Genomic DNA, 26,911 nt, shown 5'->3' with positions numbered 1-26,911 from the left:
AGATCAAAACTCAGTCTGTCATAAACAACATACAAGTGTTTCATATAGACAGATCTCATGCTGATTTTGTACCATTAAACCCACTCCTAACAAGCAGATAAGCCTATTAATTGATGATTAGGACTACAGAAAGATCAGTCATCATATTCAGTGCTTCATGTATGCATTCATTGAATAAACTTATTGACAGAAGCCATACAGAATAATTCTCCTCTAGGAGTTGTATTTTAAAAAGAAACTGAGCACCTAAACAACAGCAGATTCCAAACCTTGTTCATGCAGCATAAAATAGCCTTATTAAATTATTAAACTTAAGCTTTGTATTTTGAAAGTGATTCTCTCTCCATTGTATATAGCAGTTATTAATAGACAGGTGAAAAATAAAGCCCAAAGACAACACATCTAATAAGAGCCGTAATAGAAACAAAACTAAGAAAACAAAAACACCCTCCAAGTATTCTGAAGATCAATTTTTAAAGGGTTAGTATACAAACTATTCTGGAATATATTTTTAGTTGCTATCCCTTACTATATTCACATAAGCAAGTAGGGCACAAAAGTTCATCAAATACCATTTTTTAATTATAAGAAATAAAAGTAGTAGGGCTTTTTATTTCAAGAAAGTAAACCACAAAAAGTGTTTGGCTAGGCTTAACTATAAAAAAGCTTAAAGAACAGCTAATGACATAAGACTAGTCATTTTTTCCCATTAACAGTATGAGGCAAACATCAATAACAATACAATCTTAATATTTCTAAAATGCTGCTACAATAAGCAAAATTCCTGTACTTTCACAATGTTCAATAAACAAAAACAATTCGAGCTAATAGTGAAGGTATCTTAATATGACGGGAGGAAATAACAACAGAACCTCCAAACCCACCAGATTCATGTAGGAGTCACATCCTGTTACAAACATCAAACAACAATGAGCCTTTATTACCATGCTATGATTCCTTCATTTCAAACATGATTAATTAGCAACTATAACACTCACCAAAACTCCCACCACGCTGCTGTTTGCTGCCTATTTTCAAATGGGTCTCTATCAAGTATTCATAAGCAGTGTTATCTCATTTACGACACTGAAGAAAAGAAGTCAAAGCATCCTGCTTTAAGGAAGATTTCACTCATACCCTAGCCAAAAAATAAAAAGCACAGAAAAGAAAACAGAAACCCAACAACCAAACACCAAACCCTTGTTTCAAAGGGATTCCTTTATAATCCAAACACAAACTTTATGCAAAATGAAAAACTTTTTAGTGAAGTTGCTAAACAATTTAGACGGTTGAAAATAGAGAAAGATAAAACATCAGTTTTAGACTTTATTTTGGTCTTTTTTTTTTTACTTGAAATCTCAACTTTACATTCAATTTGAAATACACTGCTCCTGTTGAGAATGAACGCATGGTTCATGTGCTAAAAATGGATGGAAAAAGAAAATCAGAAGGGGAAGAGACACTTAGCAGTACTCTTAACATGTTTTAAATTGTGCTAACAAATACCTTCAAATGTACCTTACTTGCTATAAACATTACTTTGGCAGTAAAAGAAACTTTGCTTCACAGGGATGAGAGGTGGAAACTGAGATTACAAATAGAAGAAGACGAAACAAGACTGAGAGGAGAGGAAAAAAATTGCCTTCTCAAGCAGAACTCTATAAATACCATCAGAAAGACAACAAAAAAAGGTTCCATTTGGAAGCAACAGATGTATTCCTAAGCAAGAAAATATCCCCGACGAAATAATGCAGAGAGTCATACAGACAGGATCTTTAGAAGCCTGAAAAGAAATTGCCTGTGTGGCAAAGCTAAAGTTTCCATGTGAAAATAAAAACAAGGTAGAAGATCCAATACCTCCTTAGTTTACCAGCTCTTATATCAGAGATACTTGATGATTTTGTCACGCCCAGAGCAGAGCAATTTTTAAGTGCAAATCAGTCCTACTCTCTCCAGCTTTCTCAATTTTATAAATTTGGCATCAAAAACATCAAAGCAGCTTCCACTTCGGACCTAACTTTTAGAGGATCAATGTGACAAGTCACTGCTTGATAGATGTTTCTCTTGATAAACGACTTGTTCAAAAGAGACATTGTAGCTTTCATTTCCTGACCACAACACACTTTTAATTTGCAACAGCAGAGCTGCTCGAGTGTGACTAGTTCCCACTTCCCAGTCTTTCAGGACTGTGGCACTGTCAGGCCACATGCACAGGCAAAACAAAAACTCCGAAAGAGATGAATTTGCAGAAAGAATTTTAGCAAAACTTTTCCTCAAACAGGAACCTGATTATATTTGATTTCTCCTAACAGTGGGCTCTTAAATACCCCCTCCCAATCACCCTCAATCCTTAACATTTTAAGGGAAGCGAGGAAAGAGAGAACTCATATTGAAAATATATACTTAAGCACCATAGAATATATATAGCTGCCTAATAGTATCATGTTTATTATACATACATATATTACTGCTACTATAATTATTATTATTATCTGAGAATTGCATTTAACAGTCCAAACCGTCCACACCATCCAATTTCAGCTCTCAGCATACTGTCCGATTCCCGATTTAAAATTTATAAATGTAATATCCTCCTCATCACAAGCAGCAGTCCAATCTGCTCTGAATATATATTACAGCTTTAACATCACAGAGGGAAATCTCCCATCTGGCAATCACATTTGCTCCAACAGCTCTAGGAAAAAAAAAAAAAAAAAAAGCTCCGCTCTCGCTTGCTTGCTCTTCTTCTTAAAACATTTCTCAGAGCAAATTATGTGCATCTAAAATAAACAGTTGCCTTATTGATCCTTCCAAAGTCAACAAGTTCTAAATGCAAAATGCAATCAGATCATTTCCATCATATATCACCTGGGATATGTTTAGCAATACAGTCACCTACAACACCAAAATAGGAGTGTACATTGTGCAACTGTCTCTCAATTTTTTTCTTGCATTCAGATATGTTATTACGAGAGATCATCAGCCACACACGGCAGACCTCCCTTATCCCAAACACACACACACACATGCACACACTCTCTCTCTCTCTCCTAGGGTCTCTCTCCATCCTTATTCGTTACTATCACACACAATTAAAAGTGAACATACCCCCTTTTTGGTAGCACAAAACAGACTAATAGTCACTTTTGTTGTTACTTCCTTAGCCTCAACTGCATACCTAGAGGTGCATCTACTGAACCACAAGGAGCTCTATTGAAATTCCCCATGCTCCATTTTATCTGACTTTTTTGGAGGAAGGGGCAGCACGGGGGTCTGGAGAGTGACCATTAAAACAGAGCCAGTTTCAGCACCTGATTATTTCATTCTGTTAAGCACTGAGAGCAGAGCAGTGTGAACCATAAACTGTAAACTGAGCATAAAATACTCCTTATTAAATCGTATTAAGCATTCGGCCACAACAGTAATTTTGTTTGTTTACATGCAAAACATTCCCTCACCCCACATCAGTTAGAATCTCTAGCAGCTGATTACACTGAAAGTAAGAGAGGGAAAAGCAGCTGGAGTTTAAATAACTACTAAAAAAATATTCGTTTGCAAAAGAAAAAGATGCATTTTAGGCATGTATGTACGAGCACACAGATGTGTAGGTGTATATATTCACTGCTACACGTTTTTGCCCTCTCCACTCGCCGAGTTTTACTAATTTACATACCATTGGAGTTCAGTGGTGTGTATAGTGCACTGCTGGTAACATGCAACTTCAGGTTTTACAACTGAGATCAATACAATGGACAAAACTAATGCCATAATCGAAGCACAAACGATAAACAAATGATAGCAAGAGAAAAAAATGCTTATATATACACAAGAAAATATATTACTAAACATTAGGTATTTATTACAAAATATTTGCATGCAGAGTCCTCGGTGCGTTATCATGCTATTTAAATTTGTCTTTGCTATTTAGATGCAAAGGAAGTAGATCCCAAAACGGACATACCATAAACACTGGTGCTACTGATCATTTCTTGCTGGCAGCACAAAAAGCTGAATTGGATTTTTCACAAGCAGGAATTCCAAAGGTTGCTTTTCATTAAAGCCACTTTTCCTCTCAGCTATCAAATGTCACTGCCTTGAAACGTGGGCCCTTTCGTCAGGTATTCATTTAACCTACATGCATATAATTAAGTGGGAAAGCAACATCAACAAAAAGGGGATCTCAGATCACAAGAGAAGAAAGAAAGGGGGAAAAAAAGCACATGACCAGGAATGCAAGTCCATGTCAATTTCACTCACTCCCATTGAAACTAACAAGAGCTCCAGGGAGGATAGTAATAGGATCAGTGGATTGTATATACCATTAAATTATACATCTTTCTCTCCCTCCTGAGCCAACAATACGCCCACCACGCTGTACCCCCTCCAAGATGATGTGCTTACATTTTACTGCAACAGCTCCTCTGACATATTCGTGCCCCCACCCCCCCACCCCAGCCAAGACACAGCAATTTAAACCTAACTTTTGTTCTGCGAGATTCTTATTTGCACTTATTTGGTCAGAAGTTAGTTGCCTCAATGTCCAGACCCGCGTTACCTGCAGTTTATTATTTTCAAAGCAACTTAAAAATAAATCCAATTAAGAGGAGGAGAAGGAGGTGGGGAGGGAGCTTGCAATCGCGAACTCTTAATCTGCCTACTATTGTTGGCAATGATCAAGGAGGAAAAACCATGCACAGCGATTGTATATCTGTACTTTCCAGACTACGATCAGGCAAGCAGACCGGAGTACTTAGTATCAGAAAACGACCGCAAATTAGGCAAAATATTTAGGGCACGAACAGGCAATTAATACGCGGCTGTGTCGGAGATCTTTAAGATTTAATAAAATTTAAAACGATGGTAGGGAGACTGGGTGGGGGGGGGCGGAGGGAAAAAAAAAAAAGATCCTCTTACCTGGAGATTTGGTACAAGAACCCGATAGGTTAGAGTAGCATCGATCCGATGTGTTTGCTGATGAATGGGGGCTCGGGTTAAGTGAAGGTGCCTATGATTTGAAATCATTCCAAGTTTTTGAAGGGAAGACTGACTGCAGCCTCTGCCATGTTGGAATTTCAAACCCAAAACAGCTGCTTTGCAAGGAGCCAGCATGCCAGCAGCTGGACGCCTGCGCAGAGCGCCGCCGAGCCAAATTCAAATCACTTTCACGCGAAGAGCCAAAGATCAGTTTTCAAAGGGGGAGCGGCGCGGGGGGCGGGGGCGCTCCGCGGTCCTGCGCGCCGGGGCCGTCGCTTCCCGCGGGGGCCGGCGGGGTGTCCGCGCCGCGGCTCCGCTCCCTCTCCCCGGGGCGGCGGGACGGGGGCAGCGGGCAGCGGGCTCCCTCCGCGGCGGCAGCGGCGGCGGCGGGGCTCCCCTCGGGCGCGGCGGCGCGGGGCCGGGGCCTAGCGGTAGCCCGCGCCCGCGGGGCAGGCGGGCCGGCTCCGGCGGCGAAGGTTGCCCGCGGCTGCGGCCGCCTCCGCTTCGCCGCGGCCGCCCCGCGTCTGCCCGCCTGGGGCCGGTGGGGTGTCCCGGCTCGACCGGCAGCGGCCTGCGCGGCTGCCCTGGCCGGCAGCTCCTGCGCCGCGTCCCCGGGCGGGCGGGCGGCGTCGGGGCTCGCCGGTCGCCACCGCCTGCCGCCCGAGGAAAATGGCCGGAGTGGAAGTGCCGTCCCGGCCCGAGCGGCAGCGGCGGGGCCGCGCAGCCGTGCCCCGGCCCCGCGCTGCTCCCGGCGAGCCCCGGCCGCTGCCCGCCGGAGCCCGGCTGCTAGCAGCCGCGGAGAGGCAATCCCGGTAGCCGGCAATGGCTGAGGGGCCCCGGCAGCCACACCTCCCTCTCCCCGCACTTCCCAGCCGGGCTCGGCGGGGGATGGCAGGGAGCCAGCTCAGCTACCCCGGCCCACAGCTGCCGGGGACTCCCCTTGCATCAGAGGGATTCCCCGGGGGGGCTGTTAGACGGGCTTTACGGCCGCCTCACGCTGGCAGGGAAGGCGTGCGGTGGCCGGGCGGCAGGCACAGAGCGGGCCCTGCCTCTCGCACACGGGTGCGCCGGGGCTCCCCAGCACCCCGCTCTCCCCTCTCCATCCCCGCACACGGCTGCGCGCCCGCTGCCCTGTCACCGCAGCTGGGGAAAGGGGAGTGAGGAGAGCTTCCCACGAGACAGATCCACGTTCCTGGGCTTGCATCTGATGGGACTAGCCGAGCATTTTTACCTTCTAACGGGGAAGAAGCCGCGCTGTCCGGATGCTGTTCCTGGGCTTTGGTTCAGAGTCCTGGAGTGGTTTCACTTCCTCTCTTCCTTGTCCTGCTGTGGAGTTAAGGATGGCTTCGGAGGGTTGTCTGGCCGTCCTGCATATAGAGGAGACTAATTACATTTTCTTAATAAAAATGGAAGATGTAAGAGACAGTTAAGGCGCTGGAGGAGGCAGAGGAGACCAGTCCCAGGGGATTTGCATCTGGAGGAGTGGGAATAGGCTCGTTTCCCGTCTGTTTCCCTTTGCAGTAATATAGTAGGCCTAAATAAAACTCTGAACTAGTTGCCAGCAGAAGCTGCTGTGAGCTGTCAGCCAGTCCCTTTGCTACCCGGGTAATGGAGAAGGAAAAGAAAGAACAGGAAGGCCTGTCTGGTTGATGTTGTCCATGCAGTGATTTAGTTAATCCAAAATGATTTTTACCTGCTGGTGAAAATAGGCACCTTTCACACTTCTGGAAAGCCGTAGCCAGCCTGTGTGAAAAAACTGTGCCTAAAGATTGGAAATAAAAAGAGCAAAAGGGCTAGACAGACTTCTGCTTATTATGAATATGGAAGGTGTTCCTGGCTCACTTGGGACAGCTGGGGATAACTCTAGTTACGTCTACACGAGGAGAGCACTGCCAGTGGAATAACAAAAGTGTCCTGAAACAAGGAGCTGGTTTGGAGCAGATACTGCTTTTGCTTCCCAGTATGTCCCAGGTGTAACAAAACATACACAGGAAAACATGGTTAAACTGAAATTTGGGATGTAGAGAGCTATTTTTAGAACTGGCAACATAGCTATAGCAACAGGAGTCTATTGAAATAGTTTTAGACAGCTGTCCAGAGCAGCCAGCAGGCGACACCCAGCCACAGCACCCGCTGTGGCCAGTCTGCACCATGCTCTTCTGACGCCTTTTCCCTGCCCTCAGCATCGGGTGGCTCTGAGCAACAGGCCCAGAGCCTGGGTCAGCCCATTGCCTGTGCCTACAGCTGCTCATTGTCCCTTCTACAACAGCTTGTGGGTATTAAACAGCCACCTTGGCAAGCAGACAACTGCTCCAAATGCAGGCAACACATCAGTAGCCTCTGGTATTCCCTAATTTGAACCACCCACACAAGTTACCTCTAGAAGTCTCTGATGCTGAAATCTGCAGCACAGCATATTGCCTCTGCTGGTGTTGCCAGCACCAGGCACTAAGTCATCATAATCCCAAGGTCATGAGCTTGGTCTAAAAACCATATTTTTAAGCAAAAAAATATTTTTTTATCTTTGCTACTTTATGCATCTAGATTCTTTTCCTATTGCTTTTTCATGGCGCTATGCATTTTTCTCTCAAGAGAAAGATGAGGTTCTTGCTCTGTTACAGAGCTCTGTGACTTGTGTCCATAGGAAAACAACAACTTGCAATTACCATAAGGCATTAGTTGATAAACACAAGTGTTTTTTAAACTTTTTAACCAATAAAGAATGTATTTAACAATCTTTGTTGTTTTCATTTTATATACCTTTTTTTTTCTTCGGGCTTCTCCTGCCACATTAAAATAGCACAAATTGAAACAATGGGCATGCAGCATATGTTTGTACGGGCTGACATTCATCTCTGCGCAGAAGGTCAACATAAGACTTATATACTATATTAAGTTCTTATTTTGAGGTGTGAATTAGGATGAACTGAAGACCTTGTTGGGCTCATCTGTACATGGATAAATTCTAGTGTTTGTTTAAAATGACACCAGTCCTGATCCTTCTGAATGGGAAATTCTCATAGACTTTGCAACTGGGAATGTTTCTGGGAGCCTATTTCAACATCTAGGTGAAATGTTTACAATGAAATTCAAAACCACATAAAACTTTGCTGGTTTCAGGTTTTGTTACAAACTCTGAACTCGGACCAGATTCTCTGAAAGGTTCACAGACCTTTTCAGCAAATCTAGATTAATAACATTTAAACCAAGCGAATTGTGGAAACAAAACAAAAATCACAGAAAACAAAGAATAAAACCATCTAATTATGCTCCTATGGGATGTTGATGTGATATATGTGAACTTTGTAGTTTCCACTCAAAAGGTCTAGTAAAGGCTTATAAGAATTATAACAAAAACAATAGTGTTCAGTGATATATTCTTTAGTGACTTTAATTATATTGATTTTATTTGTAAATTAAAGCAAGTTTTCAAAATGGCAGACAATGTCTGAGTTCTTTTAATGCTACATTTGGCAGCACCTGTACCCTCCTTGTGTGCTGGAAGTTCAGACCTCCCTGGAAGTGGAGGCCTCCAGGGCAGGGCCTCCTGCCTGCATCTCTCCCTCTGTGCTGGGGAATCCTTCCTAGTCTCCCACTCTCAGACCTCCTATGGGGCAGCCACAGCTGCCATTGCCTTCTAGGATGTGCTGCAATAAACAGGCTGCAAGGGCTCTTTTTTTGGAATTTTGGTCACTGATGGCTGCATGTATTAATTTATTCCTTTGTGAGGAGCACAATCTGTTTAAGAGCTCAGGCAACTCAAATCAGATGTTTATACCACCTGGATTCCCACGGAGCAGCTGAGGTGCCTCCATGTCCCCCATGCTGGGACTTTTCCGGAATTTGTGTGGCAGGATAGCCTCTCCTGGGCCTCCTTTCTCTCTCTGACTGGAGTGGTCATCATACTGAACCCCAGTCTCTGCAACTCAAGGTTCACTTCTGCCTTTTCAGACCACAGTCTTGTGTGTCAGCTTGAGTTTAATGGCTGCCTGAGCTAGCTGGAGCTCAGATTCCAAGAGGCAATGAAACCTGTGTAGACCCTAAAGTATTTCTGAATATAGATCAGAAGTAACTGTCTCTTTTTTGCATACTAAAATCTAACATTTAGATGAACTAACACCCTATAGAAGTTCCATAGCAAAAAATGGGATAATGGTAAAACACAGAGGTAATACATTCCAAATGTATTACTTCTAGGTTCTTCCCAGGAGATTGCAAAGGATGAATTCCCTTCTAGCCATGCTGCTGATCTGCACAGTTTCACTTCAAACACTTCCAAGCCTTAGGTCTGTGACTAAGCCAGAAATGCATAAAGACTTCCTGGACCCCTTAGCACACAGCCTGCTGGTTTAGGTACTGGCCAGTACCTAATCTAACAAAACATCACTTGATCTCTCAAACTAAAAGGGGGTATGCTCAGATTAGATATTAGGAAGAAGTATTTTACTGTGAAGAAGTAGACACTGGAATGGATCACCAAGAAAAGCTGTGGATGCCTCATTCCCAGAGGTGTTCAAGGCCATGCTTGGTGAGGCTTTGAGTAAGCAGTTCTAGTGGGAGGTGTGCCTGCCCATGGCAGGGGAATTGGAGCTAGACAAACTTTTAGATCCTTTCCAAAATCACTCTAATTCTATGATCATAGGCCATGTTTCATGTAACTCCTGACTGTATCAGAAAGAAAAAAAATTATACAGAGAACATCTGTCCATAGAGGCATTTTTGCATTTTAGCTATGCCAGTGTAAAAATACATGACTTCTATGACTTGTAACTACTTTGGGTTAAATTCTGGGGTTTTAAAGAGATAGCATTTCCGATATTTTTGTTCGCTTCTTTGTACATTTCCCCTTCTGTATTAATCAAACACCTTGATTTCAGTGAGATTTCTGGACAAACCCTTCACTGGTCATTCTCTACAATCTTGCTGAATATTTGATGCTTTTGGCATCATAAAAGTATTGGTCCTCTGAAGTCACTTCTATTTTCCATTTTAGTCCTGGAGGAGAAGTTGTTCACTGTATCTGACAAAAAAATATTAATTTAGCAAGTGCTCTGTATAACAGAACAATATATAGATGTTTGTCACATAAATATCTGAAAAGACATATGCCTTCTGGCATTTCTTGAATTTTGAGTGCTTAATACTTTTTACCCTGGTCACAAATGCACTTTTACTACAATTTTTCCATTTTTTTAAACCAAGCTTTAATGCAGAAAGTTCCTCTTGGGGAACTCTAGGAAGGAATTGAATGTTTTTAGGGCTTTTGTTCTCTGTCTTTTGTTTTTCACAGTCTGGTTCATTAAGTGCTTAAGGACCACACTAATCCCTGTAGTTTGACTTAACAAATACATTAATAACTTGTTCTCACTTAAAAAACCTTCTCCTTATTTGAACTAGAGGAAGATGAGGTGCCCACACAAGGCCAGAAGAATTCAGAGACATTTAACAGTCCAACAAGACCAAAACACAAGAATGACAGCTAGGAATACATTCTTCCTCTTTTTCCTGTCTCTAACTCCTCCTTAGCCTTACAAATACTCTCTTTGCCTTGGTGGCAGCATCTTTCTCCCTGATTCCATATCTTAATCGCAGTCCTTCCCATTTGCACCCCTGTCTAATACCAGTCTCATTCATAAGTCCTTGTCCTAAACTACCATCACATTTTATGACCTTTGACTTGTGCCTTTTTCCTGTGTCTGGACACATTTCTTTTGTTGCTTTTCTTATTTTCACTTACCTTGATGGTCTCCCTTTTCTGAATTCTGATCAAGCTGCTTCTTATTCCATGTTTTCTGGTGATTTGCAGGAGGAAGACTGAGAACATCGGATGGACACTCTTATTATCTTTATTTCTCTTTAGCACCACTGGCAATTGAAAAGAGAAAACTGAGAGCAAGTCCTGCTCATATTTGCAAGCCCCAGGAAAGGATGCACCTACTGCATACAGAATCTTTGAAGAAATGGTAAATGAAATATGCAAACAGTTTTACAGAGGCTCAGATTTCTCCAGACTTAGGAAGATTTTCATAGGCTGGTGTGGTGGTAGAGGAATATGCCTTCCCAAGCACCAAGCCAAACTACAAGCTATTAGTCAACAAAATATTTCAAAAATTTCTTAACATGAGCAAACCAGATTTTCCCTCAGTGCATTCTGAGAATCAGCTGACCATATTTGCTGAAAGTTTTGAAAAAATAGCCCAAGGCAGATATTAGGCATGAAAATTGCTGCCCAGTTGTTTATGTTTGACAAACAACAAGCAACTGGAAACAGGTTCTTACAATGAAACTTTGACTCTAAATATGCCCCAAGAAAACCCACAATTAATGATTACCAATAACAGAAATGTATTTTACATAATCCTTAATACTTAATGACTTAATTTAGACAGTGTCTAGAAAGAAAAAAAAAAAATAAAACCCCAACATTTTATCTTGGCGAGTGAGTGGATCAGGGAACAGTAAAAAATCAAACAATAGTATGCTTGCAATTTTTTTCCCAAGTGCTTTTTCCAAGCCCTTGATAACAAAAAGTCTTTGTATCTCATCTTGGAATGTACGTTAAAATATCTCTAATTTACCCTACAATGGAATCAACTTTAAAATCAAAGGGGAAAAAAATTTAGCAGAGCAGTGGACTTGCTCAAAGTCACACACACACATGAAAAAGTTTCCTTAAAAAATTACATGCTATAGGATCTGCATGTCTGATAAAATACCCACAGGGTTTTATTTGCTGTTGCTTTAGAAGCAACTTTTACTCACCTTTTTTCTTTTAATGTCTAAAATTTCCCTTACTCTTAGACAAATATCCTCCTCTAAGTAACACCCCGACACCATGTTATTGATCTTCACAGTATGAAATTATTTTTATAGTAAAATTAAAACAAGGTTTATGACTTATAATACAATATATATAATAATTAATTATTAATGTTTTAAACATTGCCTTTGGTGTTGATGTGGGTGTATTCAAGACTTGAAATAACATTATCAATCTATCTGTGCAGTCATCTCTAAAGCTTTTCATTCTCTACAGGTTTTTAAACAAATGAAATATTTTTTTAATTCTTGCTAGGTATTAATTGTTAAGAATGTCATGTTTATGAGCCTTAATCAAATACCCAAAATAAAATACATTTCCAACGTGCAAAAGCACCAACATTTCAGACAACTTTATTTTACATTTTTGAAGAAGAAGAAAACACTATTCAAACACCTCTATTCAGATAACCTGAGTAACACAGCTGTTCTACATATGCTATTCTTCCATTACAAGACACATTTTGTCTCACTTAGAGTATAAAAAACTTAACAAAGTAAATTAATACTGTTGGGTTTTGTGCTATTAGAAGGAGCATCCTACGCCACTGTGTGTAGTATAACAATTAAATCTTGCTAACTTGTACTTTCTTCTTCTAACTTCCTTAGAAAGATCAAATTTGCTAAATGCACAGCACTGACTGTAGTCAATAAGGCACTTAAGTATGTGCTTAATTTTGTGCACATGAGTAATCACGTTACAGTAAATGGAACTCGAATGCTCAAAGTTAAGCACACACTTAAGTGCTTTGCTGGATCAGGGCCAGAGCATGACAACTTGCAGGTCATTCTTACTGCACAGTAAGACATCACAAACCTTAAAAATCCTGTAGAAACCTTCTCCCCATTTCAAATCAACAATACCAAAAGTAAGGACAAAAATTAGTAGCTGCTGCATTCTTTTCTTCTGTTACAAGTCACTAAACTGGCAGCAGTTCTTATAGCAAATTACAATAAATTGTCTTAATAAGTATCCATAAAATTACAATTTATTTTAAAGATCATCGTTTGTAATTCTATTCTCATAAGACTATTAGACACGTGAGTCTTTTTAATTTTAAAAGACCTGCTACTAGTTCTCACAAAAGAATTTACTCAAGACCTTGACCTTAAATTGATACAATTGCACAACTTAATCAGAATTAAATATGAGTCAAAGTACCTCAGAATATTATCATGGGGGTCAACACAGCCTACAGCAGCCATGCAGAGGATGCCATTAATACCACAACCTTGGGTGTATAAGATTCTGATTCTGGGGGTATAATATGCCAAACTAATTGTTTTTATTATATGTTTTTTGCCAGTTATTATGGCAAATATATGGGGAGGAGATTGTTGATGACATTTTTTCTTTCCATGCAGCTGGAAGGATAGTTAAATAGTCTAAGACTCTTCAATTCAGTAGCTTTCTAATGAAATGAAACTTTATACCCACTGTGTTACACAATTACTTTATTTTCTGGCTAAATTGACACAGTTCAGCACTTATCCAGGACTGTTTCTCTTTTCAGTACATGAAATTAGTATTTTTTTTTTTAGGATCCGAAAGTACATTTTAGATCCAAATTTGCCTGGCTGTTGACAGCATTCAGATACAGGGAGCTTCTATGTTTTTCCAACACATAAGTTTCTTCACAAAAATTAGCAGGATGAAACAGCAAGTAAGGACACATTGCCAAGTCTGGTTTTCTACCTATCTACAAAGCAGTTTTCACACTTTCCATGACTGTGAATGTCCTTCTTTTTCTATCTTTTTTTTATCTTTTACATTTTAATTAGGAAGAACTGAAAAATCCTTCTCTATACTCAGAGTTGTTTGTATTGGGGGAGGAGTATGTCAAGGAACCAAAAGCACATTCCAAGCCAATTCTGATCTCATTTACAGGGATGAAAATCTGGAATTAATCCACTGAGTTTAACAGACACGTTCTGGGCTTACGTAGATGAGATCTTACATTTATAAGTGAAATCAGTGTTTTCCCCTCTGACATTCACATGGCTCAAACCAGAAACACTTCCTGAATTAAAAAAAAGGCCAAATCATCCAGTTGGGAAGACTGGCATAGTTCCATTGAAGTTAATGGTGCTGTAGTAATTTACATTAGCTGGTGATCCAGATGAAAGTATATAAAAGTTTTCAGAGCAGGCTTCTTTCATTTAAAATTGCATTATGTTAGGTGCACTGTTGATGCTCAGAATTAATGTGCAAGTTGTTAATCTCGCTAGACCTGGATTTAAAATTAGACAATGCAATAATTAGTTTGGCACTATCATTCTGCTACCTAGAGGGTAATAATGTAGGTCATAAAATACTAGTGATCAGCACAACTTTTCATACAAAACAAAGAATCTGTATTGAAAGAGAGGAAAGGAGGGAGGAGAGAAATTCAGAAATCAGTTGTCATCAGAGACCAAAGTGGGCTATGAGGTTCTGTGCCATCTCACAAGATGCTGTGTTGTGTAGCTCTACTTATCTTTATCAGCTCCCAAATGCACAGGGGATTCTGTAGAGTATTAGTGACTCAAAGCTGTCTATATGCTCTCTTTATGTATTATTTTTAAGTTGAATGTTTATTATTCTTTACAAATTTGTTTTTAAAAATTGAGGAATATTATTTATTTTACAGTAGTCTTCTTTTATTTTTGCTTTTACTTGAAATATAAGCATTATGCAGCACAGTTTACAAACATACAGAAATGTAACACTACAGTATATGTATCTTGATTTCTTGACAAATGACTACTGGCAACATCAATAATTCAAAGGGAGAACAATGAAAATATAGAGAAATTGCATTTGTATATGTATACTTCTTTCTGTCCTGCCAGTCATTCTTGCTAGAGTTTATATAAAGAAAATTAGGAAATTATCAAGTCTGAACACTAGGCTTGATGAACGCTTGCTTATATTTTGTTCTATCTAAATAGTCAGGATGCTTAAATATAAACATTTTGATGGTATCTCACACATACATCTATTAAGAAAACAACATTGCAATAATTTTTATACAGTCAGACTGTGTTTGTGTAAGCTACCCAGCAGAGTTCAGTGAAGCTGAGAACATACATACAGGTGAACATATGTTTGAAATATCTCTATGCCTCTTGTATGTATAGTATTAGAAAGTGCCCATTCGATGTTACAGATGCATATATTCATAAATCATTTAAAGTTGTGCTTTTCATGTGGTGTGAGGCACAGATACAAACTTACTCCTGATAATTATAGAACTGATGCTGATTTAGTCATTTCAAGAAAGCCATGGAGGCATAATTAGTGTCTGAATGGCCTCAATATTGCATTATTAGGAGGCTAGGGTGAAACTTGAAATGAGAACATCAAGGCTGATAAAAGAAAAGAAAACATGAAATACATACATAATTCATTCTGAGATATTATAAAGGTTTATAACCAGAAACAATAATTTGCAGAAGGCATCTCATGTACTGGAGCCAACTGCAATAATTTGGTCAACCTGTTTAAGATCAAATAGTATTCTTAGCTATTCTCAGTGGTATCTTTCTAATAAAGTAGCAGCAAACAGACACTGTTTGCTTCTGGTCACTTTTAAAGAATGTTCAGTTTATCAGTGGGGACTTTAATCTCGAGCTTCATAGAGTACAAAAAGAACATTGATCCTACTGTTTTGTCCTCTAGGCCACAAGGCATGCACATTTTTACATTCATTTGTCATAAAACAAAAAATACATTTTGCCCTTTGAAAATACCAAATGCCAGCTTTTAAACAAAATAATTTTCTGTCACATTTTTCCCTTTCTTTTAACCTTTCCATCACCACCACCACCCCCTTCCTTTTACCCCAGACGAATCTCCTCCCTCTGTTAATGACTTTCCTCCATTTCAAGTACTAGTAAGAACTTTGCAGAATTTTTTGTTTTGGACCATTGCCAAACTGGCCACAGTTAATGATTTGACAAAGTAGTTTGAATTAATCAGAATTCTTGACAGTCCTCTTTCTAATTTTTCTTCAAGATAGGCTTCAGAATGTACAAATAATACCTTTTTACTCAAGTTAGAAAAAGGAATGTGTGCTGTCAGCTGGGTTAGACCAAGTCTACAGGTCCAAGTGTGCCAAAACCCATCCTTTGCATATCATTTACTTTAAATTAGTCTTCTTACCTTTACTTAAAGAAATGTAATATGCAATAATATCTTGGAATTTCATCCATTATTACATACAGAACAAATTAATTTGTTATTTTTTCTGTACTTCTTTTTTGAAAACATTTTTTTTCACTTGCTAAAGTTGCTATTATTGGAAATGTGTTCAATAGCTTGCTTTCATAGTCACTGGATCAAGGGTCTATATCCAGTTCCCCATAAAGTATGCAAAGGTCATGCCTTCCCCATCTCTGGAGAGACAGTTATTGTATATGGTGAGTGACTCCTCCTCCCAAGCCCTGGTCAGTCTTTAGTTCAGTCCTGTGTTACTCTCCTGTGCAGATTTTTTTTTTAATTTAACGTGTATGGGGGTTTTTGTTCTAGATTTTCTGTGATGGAACTATGAAAAAAACAACAGTGTTTTCTATACCAAAACTGTAGAAAATCTTGAAATTTGCTTTTGCTTGTCAGTATCTGAAAGAACTAAGCAGGATAAAAACTTCATTAAAAGTTATGCAGGGAAGATAGGAATATCTGTGTTTTCTCTCAAAACATGAAATATATTTATGAAGAAAAAGTCAAGCATTCAAGTTCCTAAATGCTTGGAGGTTTAAATTTTAGTGAGGAAGATGTAGATAATACAAATATGAAGCTAAACCACCCTCTATGAGACTCAGTAGAGAGTCTTTTATTAGTAAGTTTGCCTTATTTACAAGACTCATCTATGTGGTCAATAAAAATATTGAACAGAACTGGCCCCAGCACAGACCCCTGGGGGACACCACTGGTGACTGGCCCCAGCTGGATGCAGCACTGCTCGCCACCACTCTCTGGGCTGGCCATCCAGTTCCTAACCCAGCACAGAGTGCTCCTGTCCCAGCCCTGGGCTGCAGCTTTTCCAGGAGTGTTCTGTGGGAGACAGCCTCAAAGCCTTGCTGAAGTTCAAATGGACAACATCCACAGGTGGGTCACCTGGTCATAAAAGGAGACCAGGATGGTCAAACAAAACCTGCCCCTCCTAAACCCCTGCTGGCTGGGTCTGTGACCCTGGCCATCCTGTAAGTGTTCTGTGATGACACTCAATATAAACCGTTCCATTACCTTACCAGGTATTGAGGTCAGGAAACTGGCCTATAATAACCAGGATCCCCCTTCCCACCCTTTTTGTGAACGGGCATCACATGGCCAGCTTCCAGTCATCTGGAACTTCACCAGTGAGCCAGGACTGTTGGTAAATGATGGGCAGTGGCTTCACAAGCTCATCTGCCAGTTCCCTCATCACCCTGGGGTGGATCCCATGTAGTTCCATAGATTTATGAACATCCAAGCAGCTCAGCAGTTCTCTGACTGCCTCCTTCTGTATAACAGGGAGACCATTCTGCTCCCTGGCACCATCCACCAACCCAAGAGGACAGTTGTCCTGGGGACAAGCCATCTTCCCACTAAAGGCTGAGGCAAGGAAGGCATTAAGCACTTCCACCTTCTTCTCATCTGCAGTTACTAAATTCCCTTCTGCATCCATTAAGGTTGGTCTTACCCTTCCTTTTGCTGTTAATATGTTTGTAGAAACATATTAACATTTTTATTTTCCTTTACAAAAGTTGCCAAATTACATACGAACAGAGCTTTGGCTTCTCTAATTTTTTCCTACATAGAAAAGAAAGAAGGAAAGATAGACTTACTGAGGCTCATCCAGCAACAGGCCAAGGATGTGATTAAGGCTTTGGAGCATCTTTATGAGGAGAGGCCGAGAGAGACGAATGCTCAATGTCTCATCAGTGTGTATAAGTACCTTAAGAGAGAGCAAAAAGTAAATTAGGCCAATGGTATTTGGTGGAAAGACAAGAGGCAATGGACACAAATTGAAATATAGGAAATTTCATTTAAACATAAAAACCTGCCGTTTTACTGTGATGATAATCAAACACTGAAGCAAGTTGATCAGAGAGGCTGTGAAGTTTCCATCCTTAGAGATACTCAGCTCCCAGCTTGAGACGGCCCTTAGCAACTGGCTCTAGGTTGCTAGAGCTCAATGACCAACCATTGAGCAAAGGAGTTGGACTAGACAAACTCCTGAGGTTCTTTTCAACTTCAGCCTGTTACTGTTACATTGGCTAGAAATTACTGAATTTTTCCTTATTACAATTTAAGAGTCATTACAGTGAAAATTTAATAGACACAAGAGCAACTGAGAATGGGTAATGAAAATCAGGTTTTTAACTCCTTAGCTGCTCTGTCTTCTATACCAGCTAGCAATGCAGTTGTAATGCTACTACCATTATTATTCTTAAGATTATTGTTGTTATTATTGCTTTGAGTATCCTCTTGATTGCTACTGAGATTGTATAGCTCCACTTCAGTCTCACCAACCTCCTAGAGCAAATGCTGTTTATTTTGGGATAACAATAGCATTCCATTGTGTGTATCTGATACTTGATATGAAAAGACATGGCATTGAGTACTGAAACCCATGCATATAGGAATAACATGGTGGGTGTTTTCCCAAAGGGATCTTAGAGGAAAAGATCTTTCACAGCACTGTGTTTTGAAGTTTCAGCTTACAAACTTGTTTGTGCTTGGCAAGTATCTTTGGCTGAATTTGTGTTATTACCTTGCAAGTGGCACAATGCCACTCCAGCAGATGGGCATCAAGGTAGGTGTGCCAGAGAAACACTACGTGCGTTGAGTTGGAGTGTTAGGGCCTGGATACCTCTCCAGGTATGACTGCCCATAAATATGGGCATCCTGGCTGAAGGGAGCATATAATTGCAATTTCAGCAGAGTTTGACTTTATACTTTTGATTTTCTCAAAATACTTCTGATGTTACTTAAGAATACAACTTTCTTTGTTTGTCTATTTTCTTGGCAAATAAGGGCTGTGATTAGCAAGGGTGCATGGGTGAGAGAGAATATATTACAGCCATCCCTTCTTCCAATATTCCCTTGGGAAGCATACAGAGATGTACATAAGTACGGCCGCAGCCAGGGTGAATTTTCTTATTTAATATAATAGCTCAACTGAGTGTAGAAGGCAGATTCATGACCTTTCATGCAGCGGAAGTGTGCATATACTGCAATTTCTTCTGAATAAAATTGCTAATGTTTCAAGGTGCTAGAAGAGTCTTTACTTCTCCCTTGCAATTTTATTGACATTTTTCTCCTAGTTTTCATTTGTGCTATAGTCTAAATTTTACACTAAATCATTTAAGTTTGCTCTGGAGAGGCTGCAATGCTGCTCCCAGGCACACTGCCATGATTGAATCCACAAGTGAACACTTTGTATGTTCTTAAAAACCTTATATCCTAGTACAGAATGTGAAACAGAGCTCTCAGCCAGTGCACTGCAGTTAAATGCATTTGCCTGGGGGTATGAAATCAAAATAGAATAGATATTTGTATTAGGATGCAACTATGGATAAAATCAGGAAATAGATACAGTTCTCTGCTTTGAAACATAACAGATACATTTTTTCCAGTAGTTTTGTGTGGTCATGGGTAGGGAATATGTACATGCAGAAAATTTAATGTTTCTTCAAATTATATGCTCAGGTTCCAGAACCAACTAATGTGCTGGATCTTGACAAAATTTATTGGATATTAGTTTGTAACACATAAGTATCCACTAAGCAGAAAACTGGTGACAGAAGTGAGTTAGTGCACTAAAACACCCTTTAAAGTTGCCCCATGAGCACTGGTATCTCTTAACAATCACAACAGCATATGGGCCAGCAAATGCATTCCAGGTATCACAGATATCTCAATCAATCATTCATTCTCATCAACTCACAAAAATATCATAAGGCAATTCAGATGTGAAAGGACCTCAGGAACACTGTAGTCCAAGCCCCAGCTCAGGCAAGGTAAGCTTTATGATCAGGTTGCTGAGCATGTTTGACCAATTCATCATGTTGGGCTAAATTTGAAAGTTTTTACTCATTCTTAGGCAAACTACTGACATAAGGGATTGAGAAATTGTCCAGTTTCTTAGTTGCCATTTTTGTGGCACATTTTTATTTACGTTTGTCTTTGGTTTAAAGCCTCTGGTTACATTAAATAGTTCTACATGCACACAAAAAGCCTGGAGAACAACTTCAAGTATAAACTCAAGAAGTACCAAATAACATTTAAAATCTGTGACTGGCTTTGTTCTGTTAAATACCTGGTGGACAAACACAGACTCAATATCACCATTTCCCTGGAACTAATGCCTCATCAAATCATAATTTCATCATTTGAAAGTATGAGAAGTACAGGAGGTGATGACCAATCATACACAAAGTAGAGGGACAGGAAAGATGCTTTAGGAAGACTTGAATAGGTTCAGAGAATTCAGCATTAATTTTACTGAGATGAGGAAAGGAGGAAGGTTGTGAGGAAACCTTCTGAAAACACCAGAAAATATTTTCTTATGGCTGATGAAAAGAAGAAAGCAAAAGCAGTATCACTGTGGATTTACATAAAGCACATAGCCATAAAGATAGCTAAGAGAACAAATTGCAAAGAAAGATGTTAGAGGGAAAGTCCAAGCTGAGAAAGACATTCAGAACGGAAAGCGTGATAAAACTAAGCCATATTCAGAACTTGTTAAACATTGAGTATATGATCAGTGCTGAGTATAAAGAAGGGCTGGACCTATGGACCCTCACATTGCAGGAGTCCATGTGCTAGAGTTCCATATGTGAATGGAACAGGCAATTAACTGCTGGAGAATGACTAGAATACACCCAAGGAGAAGTTGTCTGTAAACATTAAGTCATTAACATGGCTCAATAATAATGTCTGAAAAATCCCAATGGCAGGACAATTTGTGAAAAATAACTTCACATATCTTGTTTGCCTCCACTCATTTGAAAGCTGAATTATTTTGTGATTGCTATGAAGAATTTGAAATTAGATTGCTCAGATGTAATTTCCAAACTGTGCTTTCTTACAGAAACAAATAGCATCTTTTAGGGCAAATGCAGTTTGCCTGAATTTTGACTGCTCTGTCATGACAGCATTCCATCAGTTATTAGCTTAAAATCAGTGAGGTACCAACAGATGCTTAGTAAAAGTTGACGAGGTACATGGCTTCTGCTGGATATAAATTCTCCCTATCAGTGCAGATAACAGTGAGCTGAGAAACAAAAACAGCTGTATGTGATGATTTTCTTGATAGCTACAAAGTAATAAACCATTTTTTCCCCAGAAAATTCACTAAAAAACCATGGCACTCCAAAAAATTAGAGGCTTTACATTTCTGGCATCCTGACAAGTCATGTTACCATCCAGGGTATGCAGCAACCCAGCTACAGATCAAAAGGAAATTAGAATGCAGGGGTTTTTTTTGGTGAGTTTTTTTGGTTTGTTTTTTTTTTTTAATTCTCTACTTTCCTCTGAGACATCAGAATCTGATACTTTGTTGAGATATTTGTAGTTACCAGCAACAGAGAATAGTTCTTGAGTGGCTCCATTCCTTTCCCTGTGAAAACTCACAAGATAATGATGAGTCATTGCTCCCTTGAAGAGAGAAGATACCACAGGGACCCATGTTATTCCCCTTGTTCAGCATGTGAGAAAAAAACTCTAGATGTTTAGAGATGAGACATGGTTTGCAATATATTCACCTGAGAAATCACTTCTCTTCTTGTGTCAAACTGCCAGCTTTGGATCAGAGGCGGTGTTGGAGCTCGTTGAATATGAAAGAATGGCTTAGCCAGCAGGGTTTTCTCTGTAAGAGGAATTTGGCTTGGGAATTAAGTCTGCCAGGTCCATCAAATCCCCATTGCCTTTGGGAAGAGAAACGGTTTCTGAAATGAAGAGGCTTCATTGTTTGCTCTGGAGGGATTTCTTACCTCTTTTCTACTCTCCGAAGAATCTTTATATACATATTTGGAGAAATTTCATCAGGGAACTAAGATCTTTACTTGAGCATAAGGCTATATTGCATGAAATATTTTTTTAAATCAACTGTTTAATTTCAAAAGTTAAAGGACTGATTTTGGTGCACAATATTAAATATTGGCCCGATTCTAATAATGTGAATTGTGCAGATGTTGGTGACCAAACATAATGACAATTCAGTTTTGTTTCTGGGATCACTGGTACACATAGTAACTTGGCTCTCTGAACTTACAATGGACACAACTTTTCTAAAATATATATTTGGAGTCCTCAGATAAACAGAGAATGGTTCCAGACTCACAGCACCAGAAATAACAGCAACTTACTCACTATGCAGACTGAAAAAATTACCAATTCCTCCTCAAGGAAGGAAAGTGGGAAATAGGCCTATTTTGTGGGGTTATTTTGTGACTTTTGTAAAAACAGATTTGTAGGTTGTTACAAGTGATATGGTTTCACACATTCTTTTCTGCTTCAGAGCCCCTTTCAGAAGAGTGGTACTCTCTGCTCTTAGAGCAACACTGGGGTCCTTCACTAGACCCAGTGTTTGCAGTCAGACAGGTGTTATCCCCACAATCAAGAGTGTATATTAGATAACTTGAAATCTTACAGCCAGTCCCAGAAAAAAAACTCCCTTCTATTGCACACTCCAAACTTCCAAGGGGGCTTGGGGAGAAAGATGTTCATATTGTACACCAGGTCACAGCACTGCTGTGCTGTACTGCTTCTCAAGGTTTACTTCAGGGGCAGTTCTGCTTTTTCAATAACTAGGCTGTGGCACAGGCCCCAGCAAAGCAGGAAATACAGTTGGGTTTTTAATTACCATCTGAGTTATTGTTTATTTTTGTGGATGCTACTTATTTGTATACAAGATTTGTGAGGGAAGGAAAATTATTCATTTCTTGTTGAAAATGAACTCCAAAATGCTCAAATGTCAATATTATTTCTTTGCTTGTGCTTATTTTCATGTTCCAGTTTCCCTTTGCATTGCGGTGTAAGCAATGACATTAAACTCTTGCTCATGGACTAGTTCTTAAAATAGAACTATCCTAAAATACAAAAAAAGAGAAGTTTTCCTTTCCCTTGAGTGAACAGGAGAGGGATATTCTGGTGATATACCCTCTCTCTGTGCTAAAGTATAAACCTTTACATTCTGCATAGAATCTAATGAGAAGTTCCAATCTTTACCTTAGTGTTAGCAGGAAACGGAATTATTATCCTTAACATAACCATTCTTTCAAAAAAATGAAGAGTGAAAGTTACAATGTTTTTTCTGCATGAGGAGATTATAGAACTTTTTGAAATTAGAAGAGCAGTACTTTAGAAGTAAAAAATTAAACAAGACTCTTTTATTCTTTTTGCAAAATTTCTACTTCTCTATAGCAATGTGCAAAATAACAGCAAAAAGCCAAGCAAACAAACTTACCAACAGTAAGAGTCATTCTTAAGGTCACAAACCCAACTAAAATCACAAACAATTTATGTCTTCAAAGAAAATACCCCATCAAGTACACTAAGCTACTTGTATATAACGCCAGAGGATTTTACTGCATTAATGTCTAGAAGGAAATGGAATTCCTATACTCCCCTATTATGGACCTAGTCTCTGTTGGGTCTACATAATTTGAGTTTCATTACCCAATTTACATTTACTATCACTTCAAAATTCTATAATGGAAGACTGATCTGACAGTATTTGGGCCTCTTTTCCCTCATCTTTGGTTACATGAATTCATAATTCTGTGATTTGCACCCTTCATTTGGAGTGTTTCAGTCTGTTACCTATCTGAGAACAGCAGCCTAAATGAAAGAGGAAAACTAATTAATTAACATAAAGACATACAAATCTTCAGACACATCTATTTACAAAAAAACCTATAGTTTTTGTGAGCCTACTAAAGCCGGAGATTCTGCATCAGACAGCAACAGTTGTCATAGAACTTATTATTTTCTAAAATATATCATGCTAATCTCACCAGTTACAAGTGCATCACTAGGTACTGCTTTAGATGTGAGTAACTAGCCAGACACAAGGTCATGTAAGTTATTTCAATTAGGAGAGGAATCTGGCAAGGGAAGCACACATCTCTGACGTGAAGATGTTTATATATAAGGGAGCAGAAAATCTTGCCCCTTGTTAGAAGTGAAGTAGCACACAGTTAGAATGAAGTGAGAGTGCACAGAGAGGCAATGTTACACACAGCAGGACAAAGCAAATGTGCACTCTGGCTTATCTCACACAAACTTTTTCGTGTACCCGTGGCCTCAGTGGCACCTTGAAGCCAATGGTATCCTTCACAAGTTAAAGTCAGGTACTTGAATTACATGCTGTAGTAACATGAATAAAAGGCTCATTTAGACTGCAGTGCCATGGCTATAAGAGTGCAGTAAACAAAAGCTTTCACATCTTTGCTGTGTAACAACAGACTTACAGTTTGAAAATTAGAATTTGAGAGTATTTCTTTCCTCCTTTAGAAATATTGAAAGAAAAGAAAAAACTGAATTTTTAATGTGAATCCTTTATATTCTACTTTCATGCCACTCCTCGAGAGTTTTATGTTTCTCAAGAAAGGCCTCAGAGAAATGAAGAAAACTGTATTCTCACGAACTGCTTTAATGTGATTTTTCTTTCATAGAGCTTTTGATGAGCTTAAAATACAAATTTCTGGCAATATTTATCAAAACACATTAAAAATTACATTTCAGTTATAAACAAGGTTTTGTCTTTTGAGTGTTCCACTTCAGAGAATGCTTGCATGGGATCAGGCCTCCTCTGTCATGCATGATGCCACCAGCCACGCTGCTTCACTGACATGCTGTGCATTCCAGTCAGATCCCATCACAGAAGACAAACTGGGAGTCTCAAACATCAGTACAGAACGCTGGACTTCCTAACTGACAGTACATAGTTGAGGCAAGGAAGAAATTTAAAAAAAAGTCTTTTGTCAGCCTCTGTAGGAAAAAACCCCCAAATTTACATTGCAGCATTTTAAAGTAAAATTTGGCACCACTACCCACAGGTCCCTCTTTACAGAAACTGTGCTATTGTTCAAAAACCTCACACTAGTAAAAAAAATTGCAACTCACCTATCCTGGACTGTAATTTCAGAAAAAATCTGACAGTGGAAACCCCAACAACCTATCAGCAGCATGGAATGTCTGACGGGCTATTAAGTTTGACTGACTCTGGTGGGTTGCTGCTCTGAATATAGTTGCTATGGAAGGAATGTTTAGTGCTGTCTGTCTTCTGAAGGGGTCATGATTTTGAAACATCTCAAATAGCACTGATGGCTTAATGTCTGCAAATAGTACTACATTTAGCATTTTCTAAGCACAGTGAATATTGTTGTTCATGATTTATTATTCAGAAATTACATTAAAATATTTTTATGAAAAGAATTAGGGAATCTGCTTAAATATTCATTAAAATAAACAATACATAACAAATTTATTTTACAATGTAACAGGTAATAAGAAAATAATGAAAGACACACTTAGAGCTTTAACAAATAGAATTTCAGTACATGAAAGACATATTTTGAATGAGACAAACTTATTGTTCTCCAAAGTAACAACAATATTTTCAATTACTGTCCACCTGAACATCATTACTCTGCACTATTTTTCCTCTCTCAAACAAAAAAAAAAAAAAAGCCTCCAGAGTAGGAGCTTTCCATTTCAGTCGTCTTCAAGTTTCTTAACACAGTATTTGGCTCTAACAAAGATAAAACATAAGCAATGGTTTAAAAACTAAGCCAGATTTAAGCATTCTGTCCCCATTATGATCTTCTCTACCAACTATTTATATACTTCAATCCCTTAATTAGCATCTTGCTAGTTCTCAAATTACAGGCTCCAAGAGAGGACTGGTATGGGATGGATGTTCCCCAAGCTTCAGGGATACCTTAATCCTATGCAAAAATGTAGCATGACAGAGAGCCAAAGGTGGTGGAAAACACCACTGGAAACAGGATTGATGACTACATGATGCTGCTTTATTCTGGCTGGACATAGCTGTTTAGAATATGTTCTCCAAGCCAGTGCTAGGAGGCCAGACTGCACACTTGCAAAGAGCATTTGAATTTATGAAATTCTTTGCTATCTGAATGAAAAGATTGAGTGCTGCTCCCCATTTTTTTGAATGACAAGGCATGGCTCGTCCAGGAGATACTAATATCTGGCTGGCACCATGCAAAATTCAACTGAACTGAATATTTTATAATATCCCTCACGCTTTATACCAGTTAGTCCCCAAAATTATGGCTGTTATTTTTGCTTGCAACCTTCTGTTAGCTACGAAAAGGAGTTTTGCTACACAAAGAGCCAGTCAAGATATTTTTATGCTTCCTAAACAATAAACAAGACCAGGTCTTTTAAAACTGTCAGTTTAATACCAAGGCAGACAAAGAATTAACTTTTTGCAATGAAAAAACTTTTGATTTTACAATTAGTACTAGAAAATGAGCCAAAAAAGGTTACATTTCTACTATAGAGATTTCTCAGGCTGGGATATGAAGCATCATACATAAACAATTTGATCAGCATAGCCCTGTCAAGTGTTTCTGGTTCTCTCAAAATTCATCCCTTTGTGTCTTAATCTGCAGTAAAAAGGGCAGTCTGTCCTGCTGGCACACTTACTTTTCATGATTTTTAAAAAGAATTTGTTCACAGCTGACTTGACGTTTGTATTCCACATGCCAGCAATGTCTTCACTAAGCGTGTGAGTAGAGTAACAATACATATACAATGCAGTATGTCACTTAGTAATATATCATGGTGTAAAAGAAGATTAATGACATCATCCAGGTAAGGGACAGGATTTGCCTAATATGAGAAATGCAATCATTTAAAAACACAGAAAGAAGAAGAGTGATGATGGAATCTGGGCAGGGGGCATGTAAAGGACAAGAAGCCCATTGCAGATGTCCCTATTTAGGAATATGTGGCACTGATTTGGACTCCTAACTCTACAGGAGAAAAACAGTAGCAGAAAACTGGTGACTAGGCAGACACATGCTACAGAAGATGACTGATGTCTTTCTATTCTTCATTAAACACGATTTAGGAGTTTCTTGCATTTTACTGATCACATCATAAACAAATTAGAAG

General features: G+C 39.2%; 1 protein-coding gene across 4 annotated transcripts in view; it reads right to left on the bottom strand.

Annotated features, from left to right (window-relative positions):
• FIGN (fidgetin, microtubule severing factor) overlaps positions 1–6,387 on the bottom strand; it is a 105,183-nt gene extending 98,796 nt beyond the window's left edge. The window contains exons 1-2 of one of the 4 annotated variants that reach the window (XM_064718085.1): positions 6,206–6,246; positions 4,915–5,005 (exon numbers count right to left, since the gene is read on the bottom strand). Coding sequence is in view for 2 of the 4 variants with exons in the window: in XM_064718084.1 (XP_064574154.1) it covers positions 3,962–3,986 (25 nt within the window). In the remaining 2 variants the exon portion in view is untranslated. Of the gene's footprint in view, positions 1–3,961; positions 4,128–4,914; positions 5,006–6,205 lie in introns of those variants that run through there. The other 3 variants (XM_064718086.1, XM_064718084.1, XM_064718083.1) reach the window with 3 other exon arrangements.
• Positions 6,388–26,911: the final 20,524 nt, after the last annotated feature.

The sequence above is a fragment of the Zonotrichia leucophrys genome, chromosome 7 (assembly GCF_028769735.1).
Source record: "Zonotrichia leucophrys gambelii isolate GWCS_2022_RI chromosome 7, RI_Zleu_2.0, whole genome shotgun sequence".
Classification (NCBI taxonomy): domain Eukaryota; kingdom Metazoa; phylum Chordata; class Aves; order Passeriformes; family Passerellidae; genus Zonotrichia; species Zonotrichia leucophrys.
This window is presented reverse-complemented; position numbering and strand designations above follow the sequence as displayed.